Raw genomic sequence first — 20,336 nt, 5'->3', positions numbered from 1 at the left:
TTGTGTACTTTTTGGGATTATAGATTATATGCGATGGAAACCTTCTGTCTGTCGGAACGTATTTATCTGAATCTCACTCGCAAGCATCATCTTGTCTTTGGTCAGCATTCCTGTCAAGACATCAGAATGCGCATGACTCACCTCCTCCGCCATATTTGAGATTTCCGAGCCGGGTCGGTTATACATGATTGCATTCGCGAACATGAGATAGACGTCTCGCTGGAACTCGAGCGAATTTGAAATGAGGCCATCTTTGATTCTCGCCTTAATGGTCTTGAGGTCCATCGGCCGCTTGACGATGTCATGATAATCTGGTGCCTCAATCTTGCGGATGGGATTGTGAAATATGTTGCCATTCCTATGCTGGGAGATCTGTGAATGCAGCATCCCAATCATATTCTGGAACCGCTTGGAGACGATGGGGTTGTCCGTTGCGGCTGGGCGGCCAGGGCGGCGACCTGTTTTAGGAACTGCACCAGTATTGGGACCTGCGCACATCCTAAGACACGAACAGCAAAGAGAATACAGTGCACTGTACCAGCTTCCTCATCCTCCATAACTACAGAATCTTCGCGAATGCGCTTTTTCTCGCGCTGAGACTCTTGGATTCCTTCGACGTCGGACGCCTTCCGCTTCCCAGCTTGTAGAACATTAGCACAGAAAAGTAAAGTCAACGAAGCACGCCCTGTACCTTCGTTACGCAAAGGCTCTTCGTCAGTCGTTTGCGCTGGGTCAACTTCTGATGGTGGTTCTGGCTCTAATTGGCCTTCCTGCATCGGTGCATCCGCGATAGGCACAAGAGTCTTGTGCTGTTCATCAACATTCTCAGGCGCCAGAGGCTCGTCCACCTCATCTTCTTGCCTCACGAGCAGTTCTTCAGCAACAATGTCAGGTGCACTGGTGGGAGACTGTTGCGGTTCATCGGGAACCTGTTCTAAGTGTTCGTCAACGTCCTCGGCGTCAGCCATCTCCTGATCTTCCTCAGCATGAGGAGAGGAAGCCACTAGTGCGCCAGCGACCTCGGCCGCATCAGAACTATGATCCTCTTGCGACATCTGAGAACGCATGTAAGATACTGTCTGAGAAACTGATCGTCGACGTACGATCGTGTCATGAGACTCGTCTAGACTCAAAATGTTCTCTTGAGTAACAATTTCTTGAGCTTGCAATGCCTCTTCATGATCGGCGAGCGCGTTTTGGTCTTCATATGTAACAGCTCCGTCCGATACCTAAACAGAGGTATACGTGCTGAATGCAAACCAGGATATTGACCTACCATGCGCACTGGGAGTTCTGGCTCTGGTACCTGCTGAACTTCTGATTCAAGCACTGGGTCCTGTTCTCGTTCTCGATCTTGTTCCCGTTCTCGTTCCCGTTCTTGTTGTTGTTCTCGTTCTTGTTCTCGTTCTTGTTCTCGTTCTTGTTCTTGTTCTCGTTCTTGTTCTCGTTCTCGTTCTTGTTCTCGTTCTTGTTCTTGTTCTCGTTCTCGTTCTTGTTCTCGTTCTCGTTCCCGTTCTCGTTCTCGTTCTCGTTCTTGTCCTTGCTCGGACTCTTGCTTTTGCGCCTGCTGTTGCTCTTCTTCGGATCCTCGAGTTTGTACTTGTGCTCGCGCTTGCTCACGCTCGAACTCATACTCTGGCTCAAGCTCTGGCTCTGGCTCTGGCTGTGGATCTGACTCTGGCTGTGGGTCTGACTCTGGCTGTGGGTCTGACTCTGGCTGTGGATCTGACTCTGGCTGTGGATCTGACTCTGGCTGTGGCTCTGGCATTGGCTCTGGGACGAGTGCAGGCTCAGGCTCAGGCTCAGGCTCAGGCTCAGGCTCAGGTTCAGGCTCAGGCACAAGTTCCTGCGCCAGCACCGGCTCATGCATCATCCCATGTACCAGTGCCTGTTCTGCCACTTGCTCTGACGCAATCGCCTGAGCTAGCTCTTGCTGCTGATTCTCTTCAGATTCTGGCTTTCGTTGCGGACTACAAGATCGCTCGCCTCTTGCCTCGTCCGAAAATTGATCTTGTCTGCCAGGCGAGGCGGGCTCAACTTCTTGTCCATCTTCTGCGGGGGAAGATACTTGCGAAGTGGGATCCATACCGAGCTTCAAACGAATTCTATCATCCCATAGCCCAGCACGAATTTCATCAATTTCTTGAACCAGGTTTCTACCTGGGTGTGAGGTACGTGCATGATAAACAGCATCGAACTCACGCACTTGAATTTCTTGTCCTCAGCCGCTATCAGCTCCCTCAACTCTTGAACGCGTCGTCGATAGTGGTACTGCGCCAAATTGAGATGTTCAGGAGCTGCAGGTAAGATGAGCTCCATGGATAAAGGACATGTTGTCAGTGCATACCGCGCGGGACAGCATTTTCCGCAGAACTTCAGCATATATATTTAATATGATGATATCATGCTGGAGACGAACAACTGACCATTCCAGGCCAGCATCACACATGAGCTGAGCATATATAGCAGGGCACGTCTAGATACAGATGATTGATTCAATCTGGAAAGCCACGCAATATACGAAAGGGGCTGACTTGGATGGAAAAGAAATGTTTGGGACGCGAGATCATTGGATGCCTGGAGAGTACACTGGAGACCTCCTGCCATGCCTGCGATCCATATTCGTGCACGGCTTGGGAGAACAAGAGGCGTTCGAGGTTGTTGAGACTGTCAGCATCCACATCGGGCGGGCTGAGAGTGCGTTGCGATAACATGTGGTGCGCTGCGAGGGTTCATGAGAGAAGCACGAACGCTGGTCGCTGCACCAAGTCGACTTTGTTCGTCCAGACCGGCGCAGGAGGCGCATTCGGCAGATGCCGGCCGTACGGCGCCGGCCCCATCCCGCAACCGGTGATGCGCCGGCACTTTCCAAGTCAAGAGGCGAACCGAGCGGGAACGCAGTCGTAGCATCCTCTTGCCTCCCACCACCATGTTGCTCAAGGTTGCACCCCTCCTGCTCCTCCCCTTCGTTGCTGCCGCAAATGGCGTGCATAAGCTGAAGCTTCAGAAGTTGCCCCAGTCCTTGGGCAATCCCACCCTCGAGACGGCCTACCTTGCCGAGAAGTATGGTGGTCAGGCTCAGATGCCTCTCGTGGGTGCTGGGGGCCTCGGACGCAATATGGTACTCGCCCGCCCTGTGCACGAAGACGGAGAGGATTTGCTCTGGACGCAGGAGGAGATTCTCGTTAATGGCGGCCACAATGTGCCCTTGAGCAGTATGTCGTAGTGTCTCGTTGATTGCGAACGCTCTTTTGTTGCCACGCACTCGCTGATTATGCCACTATTCGTAGATTTCATGAACGCTCAGTACTTTGCCGAGATCCAGCTAGGCACTCCTGCGCAGTCGGTGCGTCCATACTCATGCGATAACCCGTCCCTCTATTGACGTCATTGCAGTTCAAAGTCATTCTCGACACCGGGTAGGAAATATCTATCTGAACATATCTATTGGCTAACTGTATTCATAGATCGAGTAATCTCTGGGTCCCTAGTTCCAAGTGCACTTCTATTGCCTGCTTCCTTCACGCGAAATACGATTCCAGCTCCTCGACAACCTATAAGGCCAATGGCAGCGAATTTTCCATCCAATACGGCTCGGGATCCATGGAGGGTTTCGTGTCGCAGGATCTTCTCAAGATTGGAGATCTTAGCATCAAACACCAGGACTTCGCCGAGGCCACCAAGGAACCCGGCCTTGCCTTTGCTTTTGGCAAGTAAGTGCGAGTTCGCATTCTGTTTGGAGCTTTCGTAATCTTGGACCATCATTTTGCTAGATTCGATGGTATCTTGGGTCTCGGCTATGATACAATATCCGTTAACCACATGACCCCCCCATTCTATGAGATGGTTGCCCAAAAGTTGATCGACGAGCCCGTGTTTGCTTTCCGATTGGGTTCATCGGAGGAAGATGGTGGTGAGGCTGTCTTCGGTGGCATCGACAGAACTGCCTACACCGGTTCGATCGACTACGTGCCTGTTCGCCGCAAGGCGTACTGGGAGGTAGAACTTCAGAAAGTTGCTCTCGGTGATGATGAACTTGACCTCGAGCATACTGGCGCTGCTATTGATACTGGTAAGACGAATCGTCCACTTCACTCACCATCATTCTTGACTTTCCTGGTAGGCACATCGTTGATTGCTCTCCCGACCGACATTGCCGAGATGATCAACACTCAAATCGGTGCTCAGAAACAATGGAACGGCCAATACACCGTCGATTGTTCGAAGGTTCCTAGCCTTCCGGAGCTCGTCCTGACATTCAATGGCAAGCCCTATCCATTGAAGGGGACTGACTACGTGCTAGAGGTTCAAGGTACTTGTATGTCTGCATTTACACCCATGGATATCCAGATGCCAGGAGGCGATTCACTCTGGATCATTGGTGAGTAGATAGATTAGTCCGCCGAGCGAGTAGGGACTAAGCTCATTGATTTCTAGGCGATGTTTTCCTTCGTCGTTACTATACGGTCTACGACCTGGGCAGGAATGCTGTTGGTTTCGCAGAGGCCGCTTAAACGTGTTGTTCATATCGCCATACATATCATGATTATGTCCTGCATTTGATTCCATGGATGCGCGTGCTGTGTTTTGCATCAATTGTATGGTATTCTTGTTCTGTGCAAAAGATAAACCTAATCTAGTTCTTGACTTGGGCTTTGCATGGCGCCCGCGCTTATAAGCCGCGCCTTATAGAATCGGCAGGCGTCTGTTCTACGCGTCTCCTAGATCTGTCTCGACAACTGCAAGTGGTGAGCTCAACAACTGACAATTCTGACGGCTTGAACCTACAATCCATGTCGGAAGTCTATCATCGTACTTAAGAGTTGAAAGGCTCATTGTGTACACAACAGCCACGGTGGTTTGTACTTTTTCACTTCACCACTCGTGGTATTATGATTCGGGAGATCGATATTCGAGCATCCACTCCTTCCATATGCATATCACGCAGGTGGAAGGAGCAGCTATTGTTCAGATCCTTACAACAGCCCCTTCACAGAGTCAACGTTCTCGGGGATGATACTAATCGACACACCGGGTACGTGGGTTGATATATGCTTCCTCATCTACTAAGGTCACCTCTTGCAGCTGTGTTAATGCGCTCTCGTGGGCTCAAAATGGTCAATTATTGATAAGTGGCGGGGACGATACGACGTAAGTCCATACGTACGCTGCAGTTACACGGAATTATATCGGCAGGTCAGCGTACGGCTATGGAGGATGAGAAATGGCGATTCGGCGTACGATTACCCATTCGCATGTGATGCTCTCATATACACAGGGCATCGCGCAAATATCTTCAATGCACAAATGCTCCCAAATTCTTCTCGAATGTAAGCATTAGAGCGTTTGTTACATTTCGATACAAAATCATGACGACACACTGACCATGACTCAGAGCAACCGTCGCAGGCGACAAGCAAGTACGAATATCCGATATTGGAGCCTCTACTTTTGTTCCTGCTCATAGCGGCGAAATCGCTTACAGCAGTCGCGAAGCCAATATCCATGTATTGCGTTGTCACAACCGTCGAGTGAAGCGAATAGTGACAGAAGAAAGCCCTGACTTGTTTCTGACGGTGGCAGAGGTATGTATCCACGTTGCGTTAGCACAACGCTCTCATCGTGATCGTCATTCGTACGCTAGGATGGAACTGTGCGCCAACACGACCTGCGTGCACCACACAACTGCCACTCTGGCTCCTGTCCTGCACCTCTCGTTCGGATGAATCATGAGCTCAACACCATTGCTTTGTCGCCTCTCACCCCTTACCAGTTCGTGGTTGCTGGAGAATCTCCGTATGTAAGTCGTGGTCATGCGCAGTGATGTCAAGGCGATGTTTGATTACGTCGGATAGGGTTATTTGTTCGATAGACGACACGCAGGAAAATCTTTCCAAGAACAATGGGGCATGGCGCCGGATCCTGACGGAGTGACTACGTGCGTCAGGAGATTTGGACGTGCCACAGGCGAGCAGGGAGACTACGAACACATCACAGGAGCACGAATGGCAAACAGTAACGGCCACGAGGTCAGACTCATGGCGCTGCAGTTGCGTCACTTTTTGACTCTCTTATAGGTGTTATTGTGTAGGTCGCCCTATCGTTGGATGTCTGCAGTCTGCTCACACTGAGTAGCATACAGCTCCGATGCTGTATATCTTTACTCAACTCTCGACAATTCTCAACCTGCAGCGTTGTCCGGAAAGAGCTCTTCTATCCTCCGGAACAATGATGCTACCGGAAATGACGTTTTCGTGACATCTGACGTCGAAATGCGGATGGAGGAAGACATTGAACGTATCTTGTCCGAAGATACTGACATGACTGAGGATGACGCGCGACACTGGGCTGGTCCGGACGAAGAGGTAGAAAAGGAAGAACAGGAAGAACAGGCGCAATACACAGAGAGTAGGTTTTCGTCGAAAGCCCCCATTGTGCTTCCTCGTTCTCGCTTCGCTGGAGCTTGCAATGTAGAAACAGTAAAGGATGGTGAGTGTTCAATCCCTCATACCTCTTGGTCTAACGCTCACAGTGATTATGCAGTTAACTTTCTAGGCCCTCGTGACGAATTTGTTGTCTCAGGCTCAGACGATGGCAATTTTTTTATATGGGACAAGGTGTCAGGCCGGTTGTGTGATATACTGGAAGGCGATAGCAGTGTTGTAAATGTCGTTGAAGGCCATCCTCATCTGCCTCTGGTGGCAGTCAGTGGAATTGACACGACAGTGAAGGCGCGTCCCTATATTTCTTGTCCTTAGGCCGTGCTGACTGCTCTCTCGTTGCGCAGTTGTTCGCACCTGGACAAGAGAGAAGTTCATTTTCCAGATATCACAATGCGGAGAGTATCATGGAGCAAAATACTAATCCTGCAGCGAGCCATGTCGATCTTGCCAGGGCCTTTCTGCAGTATCAGCTAGCTCGGCGAGTCGTGGGGCCCAGTGGAGACACGCCGCAGTGTAACTTTCAGTAAACAAGCTCTGTATAAATTTTGTATCAAGTAGCACAGCTCTCTATAATGTATACTGCCGTGAAGTTGAGGTAGATCTTGTTTAGATATGTCGCCCTTCGGATTGCTGGATGATGTGGCGGCGGGCAAAAAAAAAAAAACAAAATTTCTCGTTCACGCAGCCGTGCTTTCTACCACGCCCCTCAGTTCGCCCAGTTGGATAACATGTCGTCAACAGCAATGCATGCCTACAATTGCCACAACATTTGGTGGAGCATTTGATTACGGAGGACATGGACTGATGAGCGTATATTGGTGGATTCTTGACGTTCGCGCGGAAAGTTGCGTTCTCCTTTCCTTCCTCACCAGTGGTTGGTTCTTTCCCGGTTCTTCAAGGCTGTGTTTGTCAAACGCAAAGTCAACTTGTTGGTATATTGTCCCGGTATGAACATTAGCATCTACTAGTTCTTATTGTAAGTGCAATATTCTAGCTCTGACCCTGGCTGGTATATCCGATACTGTGCTGATGTTCGTTTGCTCCTCGCGGATTGCATAAAAATCCTGCCAGTGTTGAACTGTCCCTCTACTGAGTGATATTGAATGCCTATAAACATTGCCAACTGAGTCCAGTTGTTGGCTAGTGCCGTGCTTTCGGCCATTTCTGCGTCGACGACTTTAGGGGATCCCTTGACCCTCCATCCAACACCAGTCACGACACGTAACGCGAGCGTCCGACTTCGCTCCTTCCCATCACCTTATCCTCGAACCGCTACCGCATTGAACACGTTGTGTTTGAACAAGGTTGGTCCCAGAGACAGCCTGTTGCTGTGGCCGGCAAAGAGGCGATCTCCTTTCGTCACCCACCACGACCTCTGCTCTTGAACCCATCTCGAGGACTTATTTTCCCTCATCATCCTAAGATAAACAGGCTATCACTTCTTTCACACCCCCTTCGACATGCTACAGGAAAGCTCGTCGTCCCACATTCGTCGTGATACTGATGGCTGGCGGCCTACGGATAGTGCTCAGACATCGCATGACCACTACAAGCACTCAAGTGAAGATGGTCACAGCCGTCGTTCTCGGGAAGTTTTGGACTACTGGGAACCCGCTGCTCGGCCGTATGGCATTGACCACGAGTCTGAGTCGTCAACGTTTGTCGAGGCGTCGTGGCCGCCTGACCGAGTTAAATACGATAGGTGGCGTGGGGATGGTGCCGATGAGGGGAGTCAGGGGGAGAAGCGTCATAAAAGATTCTCTGAGGACAGGCAAGATGGTGGTTGGACGAGGGGGGGTCGTCGGGACGTCCCTGACTCGGGTTGGCGAACTCGGGAATCGCGACATGCTGAGAGCCTCACCCCGGCTTGGGACGAATCAACGTCTCGACAGCGATCTGGTGCTCCCGCTGAAGCCTCAAGAGATGGTGCTGATTCAGGATGGAAGCATCGAGAATCACGACACGGTGAGAGCCTCACTCCAAGCTGGGATGAACCACCCTCTCGACAGTGGTCTGGGACTCATATTGAAGGTTCGCGGCATGGTGGCGAAGATCGTTCTTGGGAGCCTTCTGCTTCATGGCAGCCGAACAGCCGAAGCCAAAGTCAGCGAAACCAAAAATCGAGCAAAAACATCGGCCACAACAGGGGTGGAAAAGGGAAGAAGAACAACAAACAGAAACGAGATTGGCGGGCAGATGATAGTCAGCTGAACAAGTGGGTCGTTTTTGCACACTGTAGATGTGCTCTTTTCATAATCGTTGTTAGCTGGACTCGACGGGACGATCCTAAGTCCTCCAAGAAGATCGTTAAATCGAGCAAGCGTCGCCAACGACGTTCCCTTTCTCGAGGCCGTTCGCGTTCTCCAGCTGAGTCATACTATTCCAGACGTTCCTCTAGAGATGGTTCGCTTTCAGCCGATACTCCCCGGCATAATCGCAGGGACGGAAGTCCCCTCGGGGGTCGTAGTCACAGCCCAACGCCGAAACGCCGAAAAAGGAATGGGTATACACGCGGGAGATACTCCCGCTCTCCCTCGATGTCTCCTCGATCTCCCCGGAGTGACGACAGTCGAGGTCGGGCCCGCAGACGAAGTTTTTCTACCGTTACTAGTAGTAGCAGGAGCAGAAGCTGGAGCCCCAGTAGGAGCCCTACTGACAGACCCCGAACAGTGCATCGTCTGCCCATGGCGACACCTATTAGTGCTATACCTCTAGACAAAATTCGTGAGACGGCATTTCCTAGTGGCAAACGCGATATGTACAGGAGCAGAGCGAGCACAAATGGCAAGCGTTCTGAAGTGAGTTGATTTTGATCTTATGATGTATTATTCATTCAGCCGGTGCATAGCGTCGGTATACATCACCTCAGAAACTGGACAAGCACGACAAACACAGCAATGTATCGGCTACTATGCCACCTCCGTCGAGTGTGCCAGCGGCCTCCGAACAGAACGAGTTACGGCCTAGATCTAGGTCATCATCGCCAGCGGCACCGCATGGTCAACCTCCTTCTCCGGCTTTGCCACGGATTTCTTCCACAAAGAATGCAGGCTTTAAGCCTATTGGTCAACCCAGCTCTGCCGTGAAGAGATTTTTCCCTGGCGACGAGGACGATGAAAGCGAGCCTGTTCTTCGAAGACAACCACCACTAATCACCCCACCGCCGTCGATACCTCGATTCGTTCCATCTGTTCAGGCCCCACAATCAAGTCTACATATCTCGTTTACGCATGATCCAACTCCTTCACAACAGCAACCAGGGGACATTCATTCCGTGAATCGAGCTCACGACTTGCAAAAGAAGGAGCCGGAAATACCCATAGAAGATCAGTCCAAAGCTTTGATTCCCCAAGACGCGGTTGTTGTAGTTGAACAGCGCGTGCCCCTCGCCAATGGTAATGGTCATGTAGGTAGCTCCCGGCCATCACAGGCATTGCAACGGGAGCATGACGTCACGGTGGCGGAATACACGAGGCCTTCTACCCCAGTCAGATATGGCGTATACGATTGCCTCAACCAGGTAGGCGAGGGCACATTTGGACAAGTCTGGAAAGCGCGTAATTCAAGGGATGGGAGGTTTGTGGCATTGAAGAAGATTCGCATGGAAGCCGAGAGAGATGGATTCCCTGTGACAGCTATGCGGGAAATCAAACTGCTGCAGTCTTTGCGCCACGATAACGTTGTTCAGCTCTACGAGATGATGGTATCAAATGGTATGAACCAATCTCATCTCAGTATTTCAAGTGATTTAATCACTCTTTACAGGCTCCGTGTTTATGGTTTTCGAGTACATGGACCACGACTTAACTGGTGTCCTTTCACAGACTCAGTTCACTTTTACGGAAGCACACTTGAAGTCTTTCTGTCGACAAATGTTAGCAGGGCTTGCGTACCTGCATCACAAAGGGGTAATTCACCGAGACATTAAGGGTTCGAACATTCTCATCAACAATCGCGGCGAGCTCAAGCTCGGTGATTTTGGTTTGGCGCGCTTCTACCAGAAACGTCGTCGGAGCGACTACACTAATCGTGTCATAACTCTGTGGTATCGACCTCCAGAGCTTTTGTTAGGCACAACCGTCTACGGACCAGAGGTCGATATGTGGAGCGCAGGGTTTGCTCATATTTTCCTACTTATCTTTCTTCAATTCTGACATACACTCTCAGGTGCATCATGTTGGAACTCTTCACTAAGAAGCCTGTATTCCAAGGAAATGACGAAATACATCAGTTGGATGTCATCTACAAGATACTTGGCACCCCAGTTGTTGAACACTGGCCAGGAATGATGTCTCTACCTTGGTATGAACTTGTTAAGCCCAAGGAAACAATACCAAATCATTTCAGACAGCTATTTGAGAAGTCAGCCGATACTTTTCGGAGCGTTTTTCTGGCATGCTGATTTTCTTTTCAAAGATGGCTCTCCCCCATGGGGCTTGACTTAGCAGAGCGTCTTCTAACATATGACCCTGCGCGGAGGGTAACTGCTGTGCAGGCGCTTGAAGCACCCTACTTCAACCGGGAGCCACCGTCCCCCGCTGCGCCCGTTAGGTATGTACAAGGACATCGTTTCTGCGAACGTTACTCATTGGTGTCGTACAGTTTGTCCACGATGGAAGGCGAATGGCACGAATTTGAAGCGAAGCGGGAACGCGCCAAAAAGCGGCGGAAAGTGGATGCTTGAGGTCGTTGTCTTTGCTATCGTTCTGACATGCTATGTATTCTTGTTACAAGTACTGGTGGACATCAGCTATCATTACCTAACAATACTCTGTGATAATACAAGATCTACGCCTCGGCCGCTGCAAACTTCACAAGCCCCTTTTCCGTCAAGTGCTGGATGATTGACTCAACCTGAGTGGAGCAGAGTATGAAACCAAAGACATCTGTTTTGAATTCAAATCGACTTACGTTCGCTGCGGTCATACGAATCTGCATATCCCACCGCTTTGTGAATTGTGCCCCAGTGTCCTCGGCGGTCTGCTCAACGTCACCCAACCCTCCTGCCTTTCCTTGTGCATCATCCTCTTCCCTAGTAGCTTCGAACCAAATCAACTTCTCCACCTGGTCTATTGAGCCCTTCAGACGGCCCTGTTCGATCATCTTCCTCGCCATCGTCTCCGCAGCGCCTGAGGTCAAATCAAGCAATGCACCCAGCCCGCCGAATGTTATATTGTTATAGATTTTGGAGCTTGCGAGAAGGTTGTGTTCCATAACAGCGCGATCAAGCACGGTGGAAGGGCCTGTGCGCTTACTGGCGCTTGGATCGACGGTGTCAATATCATCTGCAACGGCAGACGCCAAACGGTCGTTCGAAGAAAGCTCTATCTTGGCAAGCTGGTGCGCCTTGAGAGTTTCCTGAAACTCTTTGATTTCTGCAGAACGTAAGATGCGATCGTGGAACATCTTTAGCAATATATTATACGAGGGGAGCTCCGCAGTGCGTTCGTCTCGACAAAGCGATGCGAGTACCCGAGATCGATTGGGTCCTGCTGGTGCGAGGATGGCGCATGTCATAGCTGCAGAACTGTCTTAATATGAGCTGACAGATATTCGACATATTGGTGGAGTGGTCACTCACAGAGCTTGTCTACGTTCATCTTCATCAATGTCAGCAATATAGCTCAGCTCGTGGTATCTACTTGCAGCTTCTAAGAATTTGCGGGAATAATCACTTATACGAGCCTGGCAGAGCTTGAATTGGAGGAGAGCCTCCTTATCAGATGTCGAGGGCGCGAGGAGAGCAGCACGGTTGTAATAAGTTTCTGCTTGCCCAGATTCTTCGTCCTCAAGCAGAAGCCGAACAATGCGCAAGTATATGCGGAATTTTTCTTCGTCTGGACTGGATAGACAATCTGTCAGCACACCAGTAAAGAAACCTCACAAAGCCAATTAGCTAACCGCTGCCCAGAATCTAAAGAGATACCCATTAATACGCGCGCAGCATCGCTCCATCCTTCTTGGGATTCCAGTTGATCAGCAAGCAGGAACCGGAGCGAGTTTGCCTGTACAGGCTTCAGAACTCCGCTTGCCGAGCTAATTGCTAGCTCACCTGCTCCTCGTAGCTCACTATGCGGGGCTGCACGGTATGGATAGTTTCTTGGATGATTTGCTTGCGTAGATCAAAATCTTGGATCCGCCCGGCTTCCAATGCCTTGACTAATTCAGAAAGGACTTGTCTGCCAATGACCAATCCAACGCTTTCATGCATGACATTTTCAATAAGAACATGAATATCTGCAGCAAGAGATGACTGATCGGGACGTGCAAACAGGTCGAGGAGGATAGATTGGTATGCGGAAGCCTTGTCTTTCTGGTTCAGACTGGAGATCTGAGCAAGGCTGTTCTCCATCGTTGTTCTCGTGACTACAGAAGGTGAGCACCAGGGGCTGCAGTGGCCTGGCTGTGGCGGTGGATGAGGCGCGCGGCGGGACGCGTCTGTCGCGCGGTGCACGTGCGTCCGTCTGCTTATCCAAAAAAGGTAGTCAAGATGGATGGGAGCGTTTGCGCTGCCATGGACACGGCAAGCCATCTGCTCTTTCGCTCTCGCCTCCCACGAGCACGTCCCGTCGCTCACAGAGCCACCGCGCTCGCTGTCCAGGAAGGCATAATATTGACACGGTTTCCCTAGGGATTACCAACCTGTGTATGTGGATGGGATTCCGTGATAACATCAGTCATGCTGAAGCATCTGTCACCCTTCTAGCCTTACTTCAACTTGGTTGCGCCAGACAACTCGTCTCCGCACTACTTGCTGCTAGCCAGCAAGCTCCTGTCCCCCCTCCATTCATTTCGTTTCTGGGCTCCAGCTAATTGTCCCACTAATGTCCCACTTCTTATCCAACCCCCTTCAAAAGCCTTACTTGTTTGAGCTACCTCGTCCTCCGCATCCCTTAACACCTCCAGAAACAGACAACGATTTCAACTCGCAGCAACACTCATCAAGTTACGCGCACAATGTACATGCTGCAGACGCAGAGCTTGCATCTCCTTACGCTGCTACAGCGGAGACCCCGGCGCCATTGTACCGAAAGCCTTCACTTGCATATATCAACTCCAGCGGCCGCGAACATCGCGAGAGGATATTCCAACGTACCGCTATCAAATGGCTTGTCGTTGTCATTCCTCCTGTCTCATTCGCGAGGGAACGCGGTCGTCTAGGCCATACACTATCTTCTGGTACCGCAGGCAGGCTCTCACAAGGTATTCTTATGCCTCTATTTCCCACCGTGAGTATCCTCTGTTTGCTTCGAGTGAACCTCATCTAGACGCTTCTTCAGATGGGAGGTCAACTTGGGGCAATAGCGCGCGAGTTCAATTTACCGAGCGTCACTGGTTTGTGTCTCTATCTACACACCATTCACAATGGTGTCTCTTTGTACCCTCGAATCTCGGATGAGTCTTGGCATATACTTTGGGCTCACCTCTTCGAGGCTCGCTCACCTGTGTCTGCGCAACAACAGCTACCCATCGGCGGTCAGATCGAGTTCGACATTGATCTAGCGAAGGCACGCTGGTATGAGGCTTGGGTAGCTTCTCCTCGCAAGGAGGCCGCGGATGTACCCCATTCGGTAGCTCATTCTCAACGTCAGTCATTATCTCATTGGCGCGGCGAGAGCAGGACAACATTCCTGGACGAGGAGATGGATGAACAAGTGGACAATACCTCACAAACACAACACCTGCGGGGGCTCGCAAACGCTCGCAGGACTGGTCCGAAAAAATTATCTTTAGTGGATCGGTTTGAGGTCGCTTCTGTCGTGTCTGGATCTAGGTTATTCCGTGGTCCATCTCCCCCAAGCCCGTCTGAGGAGGCGCAGTTGCGCAGCTTATCGCCTATTGTTCAAGAGGAAGAACCGAAGACGGCTCGGAAGGATATTGATACATTCGTGCACTCATGGCGCGCAAGCGCATCCATAGGTCCAAGCCCGCTGGCTGCTACAGGGCAGACGAGTCTCGATGCTGCAAATATGCCGAATACAATGGGAGACATCGAGACACCCGACGCCCAATCTGAGCTTAACTTAGACGATTACGCATGGTCTATATCTTCTGTCGGCCCTCCGGAATATGATATTGACGACGACGACGCATCGATTGTCTGGCGCCTACCCTCGCCCGATATCGCACAACGTGCTATGTCCGATGTTCCTCCTACACCGTCCACAGCCACTAGCTGGGGTGCCCCGCTGTCTTACCCCCCTTCTCCTCTCGCTGCCTCCGTATATACGCCGTCCATTGGTATTGCCGAAAGACGTGTGTTCAGTCGTCCTGTTACTCCGTCCACGGCGACTTCCTGGGGACCACCTTCGTACCCTGTCTCTCCGGTCGATATTCAGTTCCGCGTGCCCTCCCCCGACGTTGCAGCTCGTGGCTTGCACAGTGCTCCACCCACTCCTTCTACGGCTACTTCTTGGGGTCCTCCATCGTATGCACCATCGCCTGTGCACAGCGAGTTCCGGGTCCCTTCGCCTGATCTTGGCGCGAGGAGTATCCTAAGCGTTCCTTCGTCTCCTTTGCCAGTACGACTACGTCCGTATACGGGTAGTCTCACGGTCGATTTGACATCTCGGCTGGATTCAACACAAAGTTGGTGTCATGTTTGGCCATATCAAACGCAGGAAGTTACTTCGCCTGCATCCAGATTGGCGTTTCCATACTACAATGCCCGTGGTGGGTCGCCGTGGCCTCACGTTTGGCCATACCAAATTCAAGATGCTACATTGCCTATGTCTAGGCTGACATTCCCGTACCAGAATGGTCCGTTGTGCAATTATGTTTGACCACACATTATGTCTAACCCGTCTGAAACGTCAGAAACTGCTGTGCCAGAACTACCGTCGTCTGTACCAGTGTGGAAGCAGGTATGGCCCTACGTGAAGTCTTCCACGAACCTTCCTGAGGCTGCAGATGGGTCGAAATATCCTTACTTCAACCTGTGTACGTTTTCGCCTTGGTCTTTGTCAATGCGAACTACTAACTTTGAATCAGACCCCGCAGTGTATCCTTCCTTTTCCTTGTACCCTCCTCTGTCGAGAGTCGTGGGTGGAGTCGGCGAGATGCCACGTGCCGTTCTGAGAGTGACTTACCCTGTCCTCACAATTTGTACGTCCTCGACGTCATACCTTTTGATATCGTATTCAATTCTGGTCACTAGATCCAGCAGTATATCCCCATTTCGATATTTACCCGGCGTTTCCCGATGAACGAATTGAGCAGAAGCGGACCCAGAGGACGGTATGTCCCGTCGAGGCACCTGTCATTCGAATGGGAGTGCAGTACCCGGCCTTTGAGCTATGTGAGTATTTCTGTTATTGAATCTTGTCGTGTCTGAGGTTTGAATCATGTAGATCCAGCTGTTTATCCTTGGAATTTGCAAAGGATCTACCCGGAGAGTCGCACCGTCTTTGACGAGGCTTTGTCCATTGGAGTCAACTCGGTGGATGTTCGTCTTTCCCTTTCGTATCCTACATTTGATATCTGTGAGCTGTCTCAACATTTATGGTCTTTATAATACTGAGAGCTGGGGAAATAGATCCAGAAGTATATCCACACAACCTGCAAAACATTTATCCTAGAGTAGTAAGGGATATTGCGCCCGCAGCGATTGAAACACGACTTCTGATATCCTACCCAGCGCTTGAGATTTGTGGGTCATCTTGCGCTCTCATTCTCGTTTGCGGTATGCTCAATTTCTGTCTAGATCCAGCAGTGTATCCCCACAATCTTGCACACATTTATCCCAGCTCTGCGACTTTGAATGATTTGATCGAGAAAGATATCACGTATGTTAATGAACGGGTTGTGCCATATCCCAGGTTCAACATATGTGAGTGGTGTGATCCTTCGCTGAGTCAAAATATGACGAGTGGAACGCATTCTTAGATCCCGCCGTCTATCCTCATAACCTTTCTGAGATCTATCCATTGTTGACTGCGGATGAACTTGTTGTCCTCACCAAATCTTCCCCACTCTCTGAGACAGACGTCGTGGTTAGCCTTTATACTGAATACCCAGCAGTTGTGCCGTGTAAGTTCTGAATGCATGACTGCTCCAAATTATAATCACTTACAACGAGTGTAGATCCAGCAATTTATCCTTGGAACCTGGAGAACATCTACCCGCCCTCTCATTTTGTTGATATGTCTACGACTGTGCGCAAAATTAGCTCGATATCTCTTGCGCTCACCGACTATCCGATCTTACGCCCATGTGAGTACTGATCGGCTAGTACTGTTCTGCCTCACTTAATCGCCCTTGCAGACCCTCCAGTGTACCCACACAATCTAGAACATATTTACCCTCCTCCCACACTAGCAAATGTTTCGAGCTCCCAAGGAGCTATATCTACGGCATTGACCGTTTCGTATCCACACTTTGATATTTGTATGTCTCTCTGTCTCCTTTATTGTACTTGCTGTGATATCCTGTTTCAGATCCTGCGATCTACCCTCATAATCTGACATGTATCTACACTTTCGCATCATCCGCCGATACATCGTCCGGGCAAGCATGCAGTTTCCCGATCACCACAGCGAGTATATGCGTGACTTTGACTAATTATTATCCATATGTCTCCCCGTGTAAGTGTGCACTCACCGTTAAGTTGATTTGTGCTGACCCTGATACAGATCCCAACATGTACCCTTTCCTGGAAATCTACCCAAACGTGCCACCCAACATAACCGGAAAGCCTAGAATAAATATTAAAGCAAATTCATATCCCGTTTTTGATATTTGTGTGTAGTGATCCATCCGCGCAACTAGATATGACCTGATGAGCATGCTCCTTAGATCCAGCATTGTATCCATTCCTAACCATTTATCCACGTGTCTGGACGGTCCAGGACTCGACTACCGGCACGACTACTCAGCACCTTTCGCGGAGGAAGCCACGATTCAGCCACTCGCAGCTACATGATATGGTGTTCCCGCTCCCAACTGGCCTATCTCAAGTAACCTCTCCAACGCAGCTATCGCAGTTCGATGTAACATCGACTCCTTCACGCTTACGATCTCGCGCAGGCACTGTGAGCATGCGACCCGTCCCGCCACCCAAACCTGCTAGTGTGTCCTCGCCCAAAATTTTGTCGCCGCTGCCCAGTGATGCCGGATCTTCGATCCCTCGGCTGTCCATATCCCCTTCAGCGACTTCGAGACGACCATTGACCATGATTGGACTCCCCGCTCACCCCGCTGTTAATCGACGGATGTCATCGGCACTTGGGAGATCAGGTCCATCGTCTGCACTCCCGCCTCCGCCAACAGTTATTGAACCCGAAGCTCAAAGTGGAATACCTCAGTCAGTGCGGCGCCTCTCACCTCGCCCCTCACTAGAGAGCATCGAGGAGAGCAGCGGGCAAGCGTATTCCGTAGACCTTGTTTCGCCGGAAGACGCATACGCAAAACAAACTACCTCTGCCACGTTGCCCAAACCACTAGTTTTGGGGACTCCGTCCGATTTGAGCCGAGCCAAAACAATGCCGAGTTCAAGGGGTAGAGATCGTGAGAGAAGGGCAAGTGTGGTTTTACAGAAAGCCAGGGCGTACGATCAATCCAGTGGTGAGTTGTAGCTATCTTCCGTGTTGAGCAAAATTAACCTATGTTTCCAGAAACGGGTGATGCCCCGATGAAGATTACTATGTCCACTCTCGCACAGTTTCCAACGCCTCCGCGCCCTCCCCTGCCACCATTACCGAATAATAGGCCCCCAGTATCCAGATTAGACCGGTCAAAGTATCCGTTCGCTTGATGCAGATTGAGCGCTTCGATTTTGCGTGGTGATTTTATTGGTTGCGGTACATACACATGACTGTTTCGACTTCGATTTGTGTTATTTTACGGAATTGGATGTGAAGATTGCAGAATAGCCGTTCGCATGAGCATCTTACGGTTGTGTTGAAGCGCGAAATTGCATGATTCAAAGTGATAGTTAATCAAGCTTAGATATACAAGTGCGTGACATGAACGACTACTATCTCTTACCATCCGATCGGTGGTACCCGGTCACAACACGTTACGAGTTGTCACGCATGCCGAGCTTGACTGAGTTTGTGCTCCGACCCTGTCCCTACTATCATTGCACCAGCAATGCAACTTTTTCAGTGTCGGGGCTCCCTATAGTGCAAATATTACCAGAATGTTTCGGAGTTTTCTCCAGTTGATGCAGAATGTTCGAAAGTACACACATGAATTTCGTAGGCTCAGTATGTCAAGAATTAAGCAATACGGAGAGCAAAATAAAATCGCAACAGTAGTGCAACTTTTCCCCGAGGCACGTCACGTCAACCGTCACAATGCCGCGCATGCCGTTTTCCTTGTCCGTCCGGCGTTCAGTGGCTGGACTGCGAAGCTATGCGAAGTACGCCACCACTACCATCAGCTGAGTCAAGATTCACGATGCCGATTGTGGCTGAATGTCACAGATTTGAGTCGCTATCGTTCGACACAGGATTCAGGAGGGGTTCGCTGTGCAGATGATTCCGGAGAAATTAGAATAAGAGTGTGTATGTTTTTCGCATGGCGATGGTCTATTATTGTGTCAATCGGACATGGTGATCACCTACCCGAGGCCACTCTTGATTGAGATGTAGTCCTCAAAACACACTTGGGAGGCATTCAAGTCGCTCTCGTATTTTTCATTCATATGAGACCTACACAGTAGTGATAATACTTGTATTTTGTAACATACATGCTTTATTTGTATTTTTAGAGGGGGAGGAGCAGTCGTAAGTTCAGTAGTTGCACTACTGTTGCGATTGCATTACTGGCGCAATGATAGTACTTACAATTCATGAGATCATAACCACTGCAACTCCATAAAGATCAAAGCTCGAAGTTTCTAGTTCAGTTATGACGCGATCCGGCAGAGTGACAGAGGTCTTTGAGGTCTCGTCACGCCAAAATGAGTGTCAAAGATGATCTCAATAACCAATGTTTGGGTTTTCGTCGTTTAACCTCAACTGTAGTTATCACAGTCAAACTACCCTGCACCAAGTTTGGAGTGAAGGGAGTAAGAATTGATTCCCGTACGACTAAAGTGCCGAATGGGGGGGATAGCAGCTAGATGTACAGAAATACATATTAACAGCAAGGGGGGTCCTGGATGTCGTGCATCCTTTCATCAAGGTAATCATGCCATGACTTTACGTCCTCCCGCATCCACATCCTTCAGATCCGAGCCCTTCACTGTCAGCCGCATTCAGATCTCCTAGCATTTTCACCTTTGCACCAAACGGCTTCTTCGTTGGGCCCTTCGGCGTTCCTTCCGCGCGCCACGTTGCACGCTCGTGTTGTGCACGCGCCGCTACAGAATTGCGATCGTCCATGAACCCCTTCCTCGCCTGCCCGAGCGTCACACAGCCGTGGTGTGAGTCAGTGCACGAGAGGATGGAAGATCATGGATATAGACGCAAAATCGGGGCACGGGTTAACTGATATCACCCAGGCCATAAAGGAGAAGGGATGCGGACACACCTTCTCTTTCGCTTCTTCATCTGCAGCTTTTGCCTCCTCTAGAGAACGCATTTCCTTCTCTCTCCTTGGTATTTCGACCTCGAGGATCTCATTGATGATGGTAATGCCCAGTCGTAAATCATCAAAATATCGCTTCTTGAATACAAAGTATGACTGATAATCTTCTGCCTGCATCGGTGGGTATGTATTTGTGAGTACCCACACCTTCGTCTCCATGAGTAGCGCCGGTTTACCTGTCTGTGGAACCCAAGCTATGGACTGGCTCAGAAACCACCGAGTAGAAGAGACGAAGAAACCGACACACTTGAATGATCAAATCTTGTACACCATGAGGATCCATAATCGTGCGTTTGATCGTGTTATTCGTTAGCTTGAACCGTTGATACTTCTCATCGTTGGGATTTCGCACAATATTTT

At 50.2% G+C, this 20,336-nt stretch overlaps 7 protein-coding genes across 7 annotated transcripts; 4 read left to right on the top strand and 3 right to left on the bottom strand.

Moving 5' to 3' along the window:
• Positions 1 to 24: 24 nt before the first annotated feature.
• On the bottom strand, positions 25 to 2,714 carry FIBRA_03646 (uncharacterized protein; the record flags this gene model as incomplete). Its single annotated transcript, XM_012325479.1, has 10 exons — positions 25 to 90; positions 142 to 488; positions 539 to 640; positions 692 to 1,055; positions 1,104 to 1,229; positions 1,277 to 2,156; positions 2,207 to 2,297; positions 2,348 to 2,373; positions 2,427 to 2,476; positions 2,535 to 2,714. 10 exons carry the CDS (start codon positions 2,712 to 2,714, stop codon positions 25 to 27), a joined length of 2,232 nt encoding a protein of 743 aa, XP_012180869.1.
• A 215-nt stretch (positions 2,715 to 2,929) lies between these two features.
• On the top strand, positions 2,930 to 4,514 carry FIBRA_03645 (uncharacterized protein; the record flags this gene model as incomplete). The annotated part of the gene is made up of 7 exons (XM_012325478.1): positions 2,930 to 3,215; positions 3,291 to 3,346; positions 3,397 to 3,419; positions 3,468 to 3,713; positions 3,774 to 4,072; positions 4,124 to 4,381; positions 4,438 to 4,514. 7 exons carry the CDS (start codon positions 2,930 to 2,932, stop codon positions 4,512 to 4,514), a joined length of 1,245 nt encoding a protein of 414 aa, XP_012180868.1.
• A 703-nt stretch (positions 4,515 to 5,217) lies between these two features.
• Positions 5,218 to 6,758, top strand: FIBRA_03644 (uncharacterized protein; the record flags this gene model as incomplete). Its single annotated transcript, XM_012325477.1, has 7 exons — positions 5,218 to 5,330; positions 5,396 to 5,585; positions 5,645 to 5,800; positions 5,856 to 6,029; positions 6,078 to 6,087; positions 6,136 to 6,489; positions 6,544 to 6,758. The coding sequence occupies 7 exons, from the start codon at positions 5,218 to 5,220 to the stop codon at positions 6,756 to 6,758; spliced, it is 1,212 nt and encodes a 403-aa protein (XP_012180867.1).
• A 1,145-nt stretch (positions 6,759 to 7,903) lies between these two features.
• Positions 7,904 to 11,127, top strand: FIBRA_03643 (uncharacterized protein; the record flags this gene model as incomplete). Its single annotated transcript, XM_012325476.1, has 8 exons — positions 7,904 to 8,658; positions 8,710 to 8,846; positions 9,114 to 9,241; positions 9,292 to 10,156; positions 10,209 to 10,557; positions 10,611 to 10,805; positions 10,860 to 10,994; positions 11,046 to 11,127. The coding sequence occupies 8 exons, from the start codon at positions 7,904 to 7,906 to the stop codon at positions 11,125 to 11,127; spliced, it is 2,646 nt and encodes an 881-aa protein (XP_012180866.1).
• Positions 11,128 to 11,231: 104 nt separating this feature from the next.
• FIBRA_03642 (uncharacterized protein) lies at positions 11,232 to 12,795 on the bottom strand (the record flags this gene model as incomplete). The annotated part of the gene is made up of 5 exons (XM_012325475.1): positions 11,232 to 11,297; positions 11,355 to 11,970; positions 12,025 to 12,285; positions 12,345 to 12,448; positions 12,496 to 12,795. The coding sequence occupies 5 exons, from the start codon at positions 12,793 to 12,795 to the stop codon at positions 11,232 to 11,234; spliced, it is 1,347 nt and encodes a 448-aa protein (XP_012180865.1).
• Positions 12,796 to 13,267: 472 nt separating this feature from the next.
• On the top strand, positions 13,268 to 18,195 carry FIBRA_03641 (uncharacterized protein; the record flags this gene model as incomplete). Its single annotated transcript, XM_012325474.1, has 15 exons — positions 13,268 to 13,672; positions 13,724 to 15,203; positions 15,261 to 15,383; positions 15,435 to 15,548; positions 15,601 to 15,741; positions 15,794 to 15,925; positions 15,979 to 16,092; positions 16,147 to 16,272; positions 16,329 to 16,472; positions 16,527 to 16,655; positions 16,707 to 16,829; positions 16,880 to 17,026; positions 17,075 to 17,182; positions 17,238 to 18,005; positions 18,056 to 18,195. The coding sequence occupies 15 exons, from the start codon at positions 13,268 to 13,270 to the stop codon at positions 18,193 to 18,195; spliced, it is 4,194 nt and encodes a 1,397-aa protein (XP_012180864.1).
• Positions 18,196 to 19,588: 1,393 nt separating this feature from the next.
• Positions 19,589 to 20,259, bottom strand: FIBRA_03640 (uncharacterized protein; the record flags this gene model as incomplete). Its single annotated transcript, XM_012325473.1, has 4 exons — positions 19,589 to 19,786; positions 19,920 to 20,087; positions 20,153 to 20,170; positions 20,224 to 20,259. The coding sequence occupies 4 exons, from the start codon at positions 20,257 to 20,259 to the stop codon at positions 19,589 to 19,591; spliced, it is 420 nt and encodes a 139-aa protein (XP_012180863.1).
• Positions 20,260 to 20,336: the final 77 nt, after the last annotated feature.

This window comes from Fibroporia radiculosa (assembly GCF_000313525.1).
Source record: "Fibroporia radiculosa TFFH 294 genomic supercontigs, scaffold2149, whole genome shotgun sequence".
Taxonomy (NCBI): domain Eukaryota; kingdom Fungi; phylum Basidiomycota; class Agaricomycetes; order Polyporales; family Fibroporiaceae; genus Fibroporia; species Fibroporia radiculosa.
This window is presented reverse-complemented; position numbering and strand designations above follow the sequence as displayed.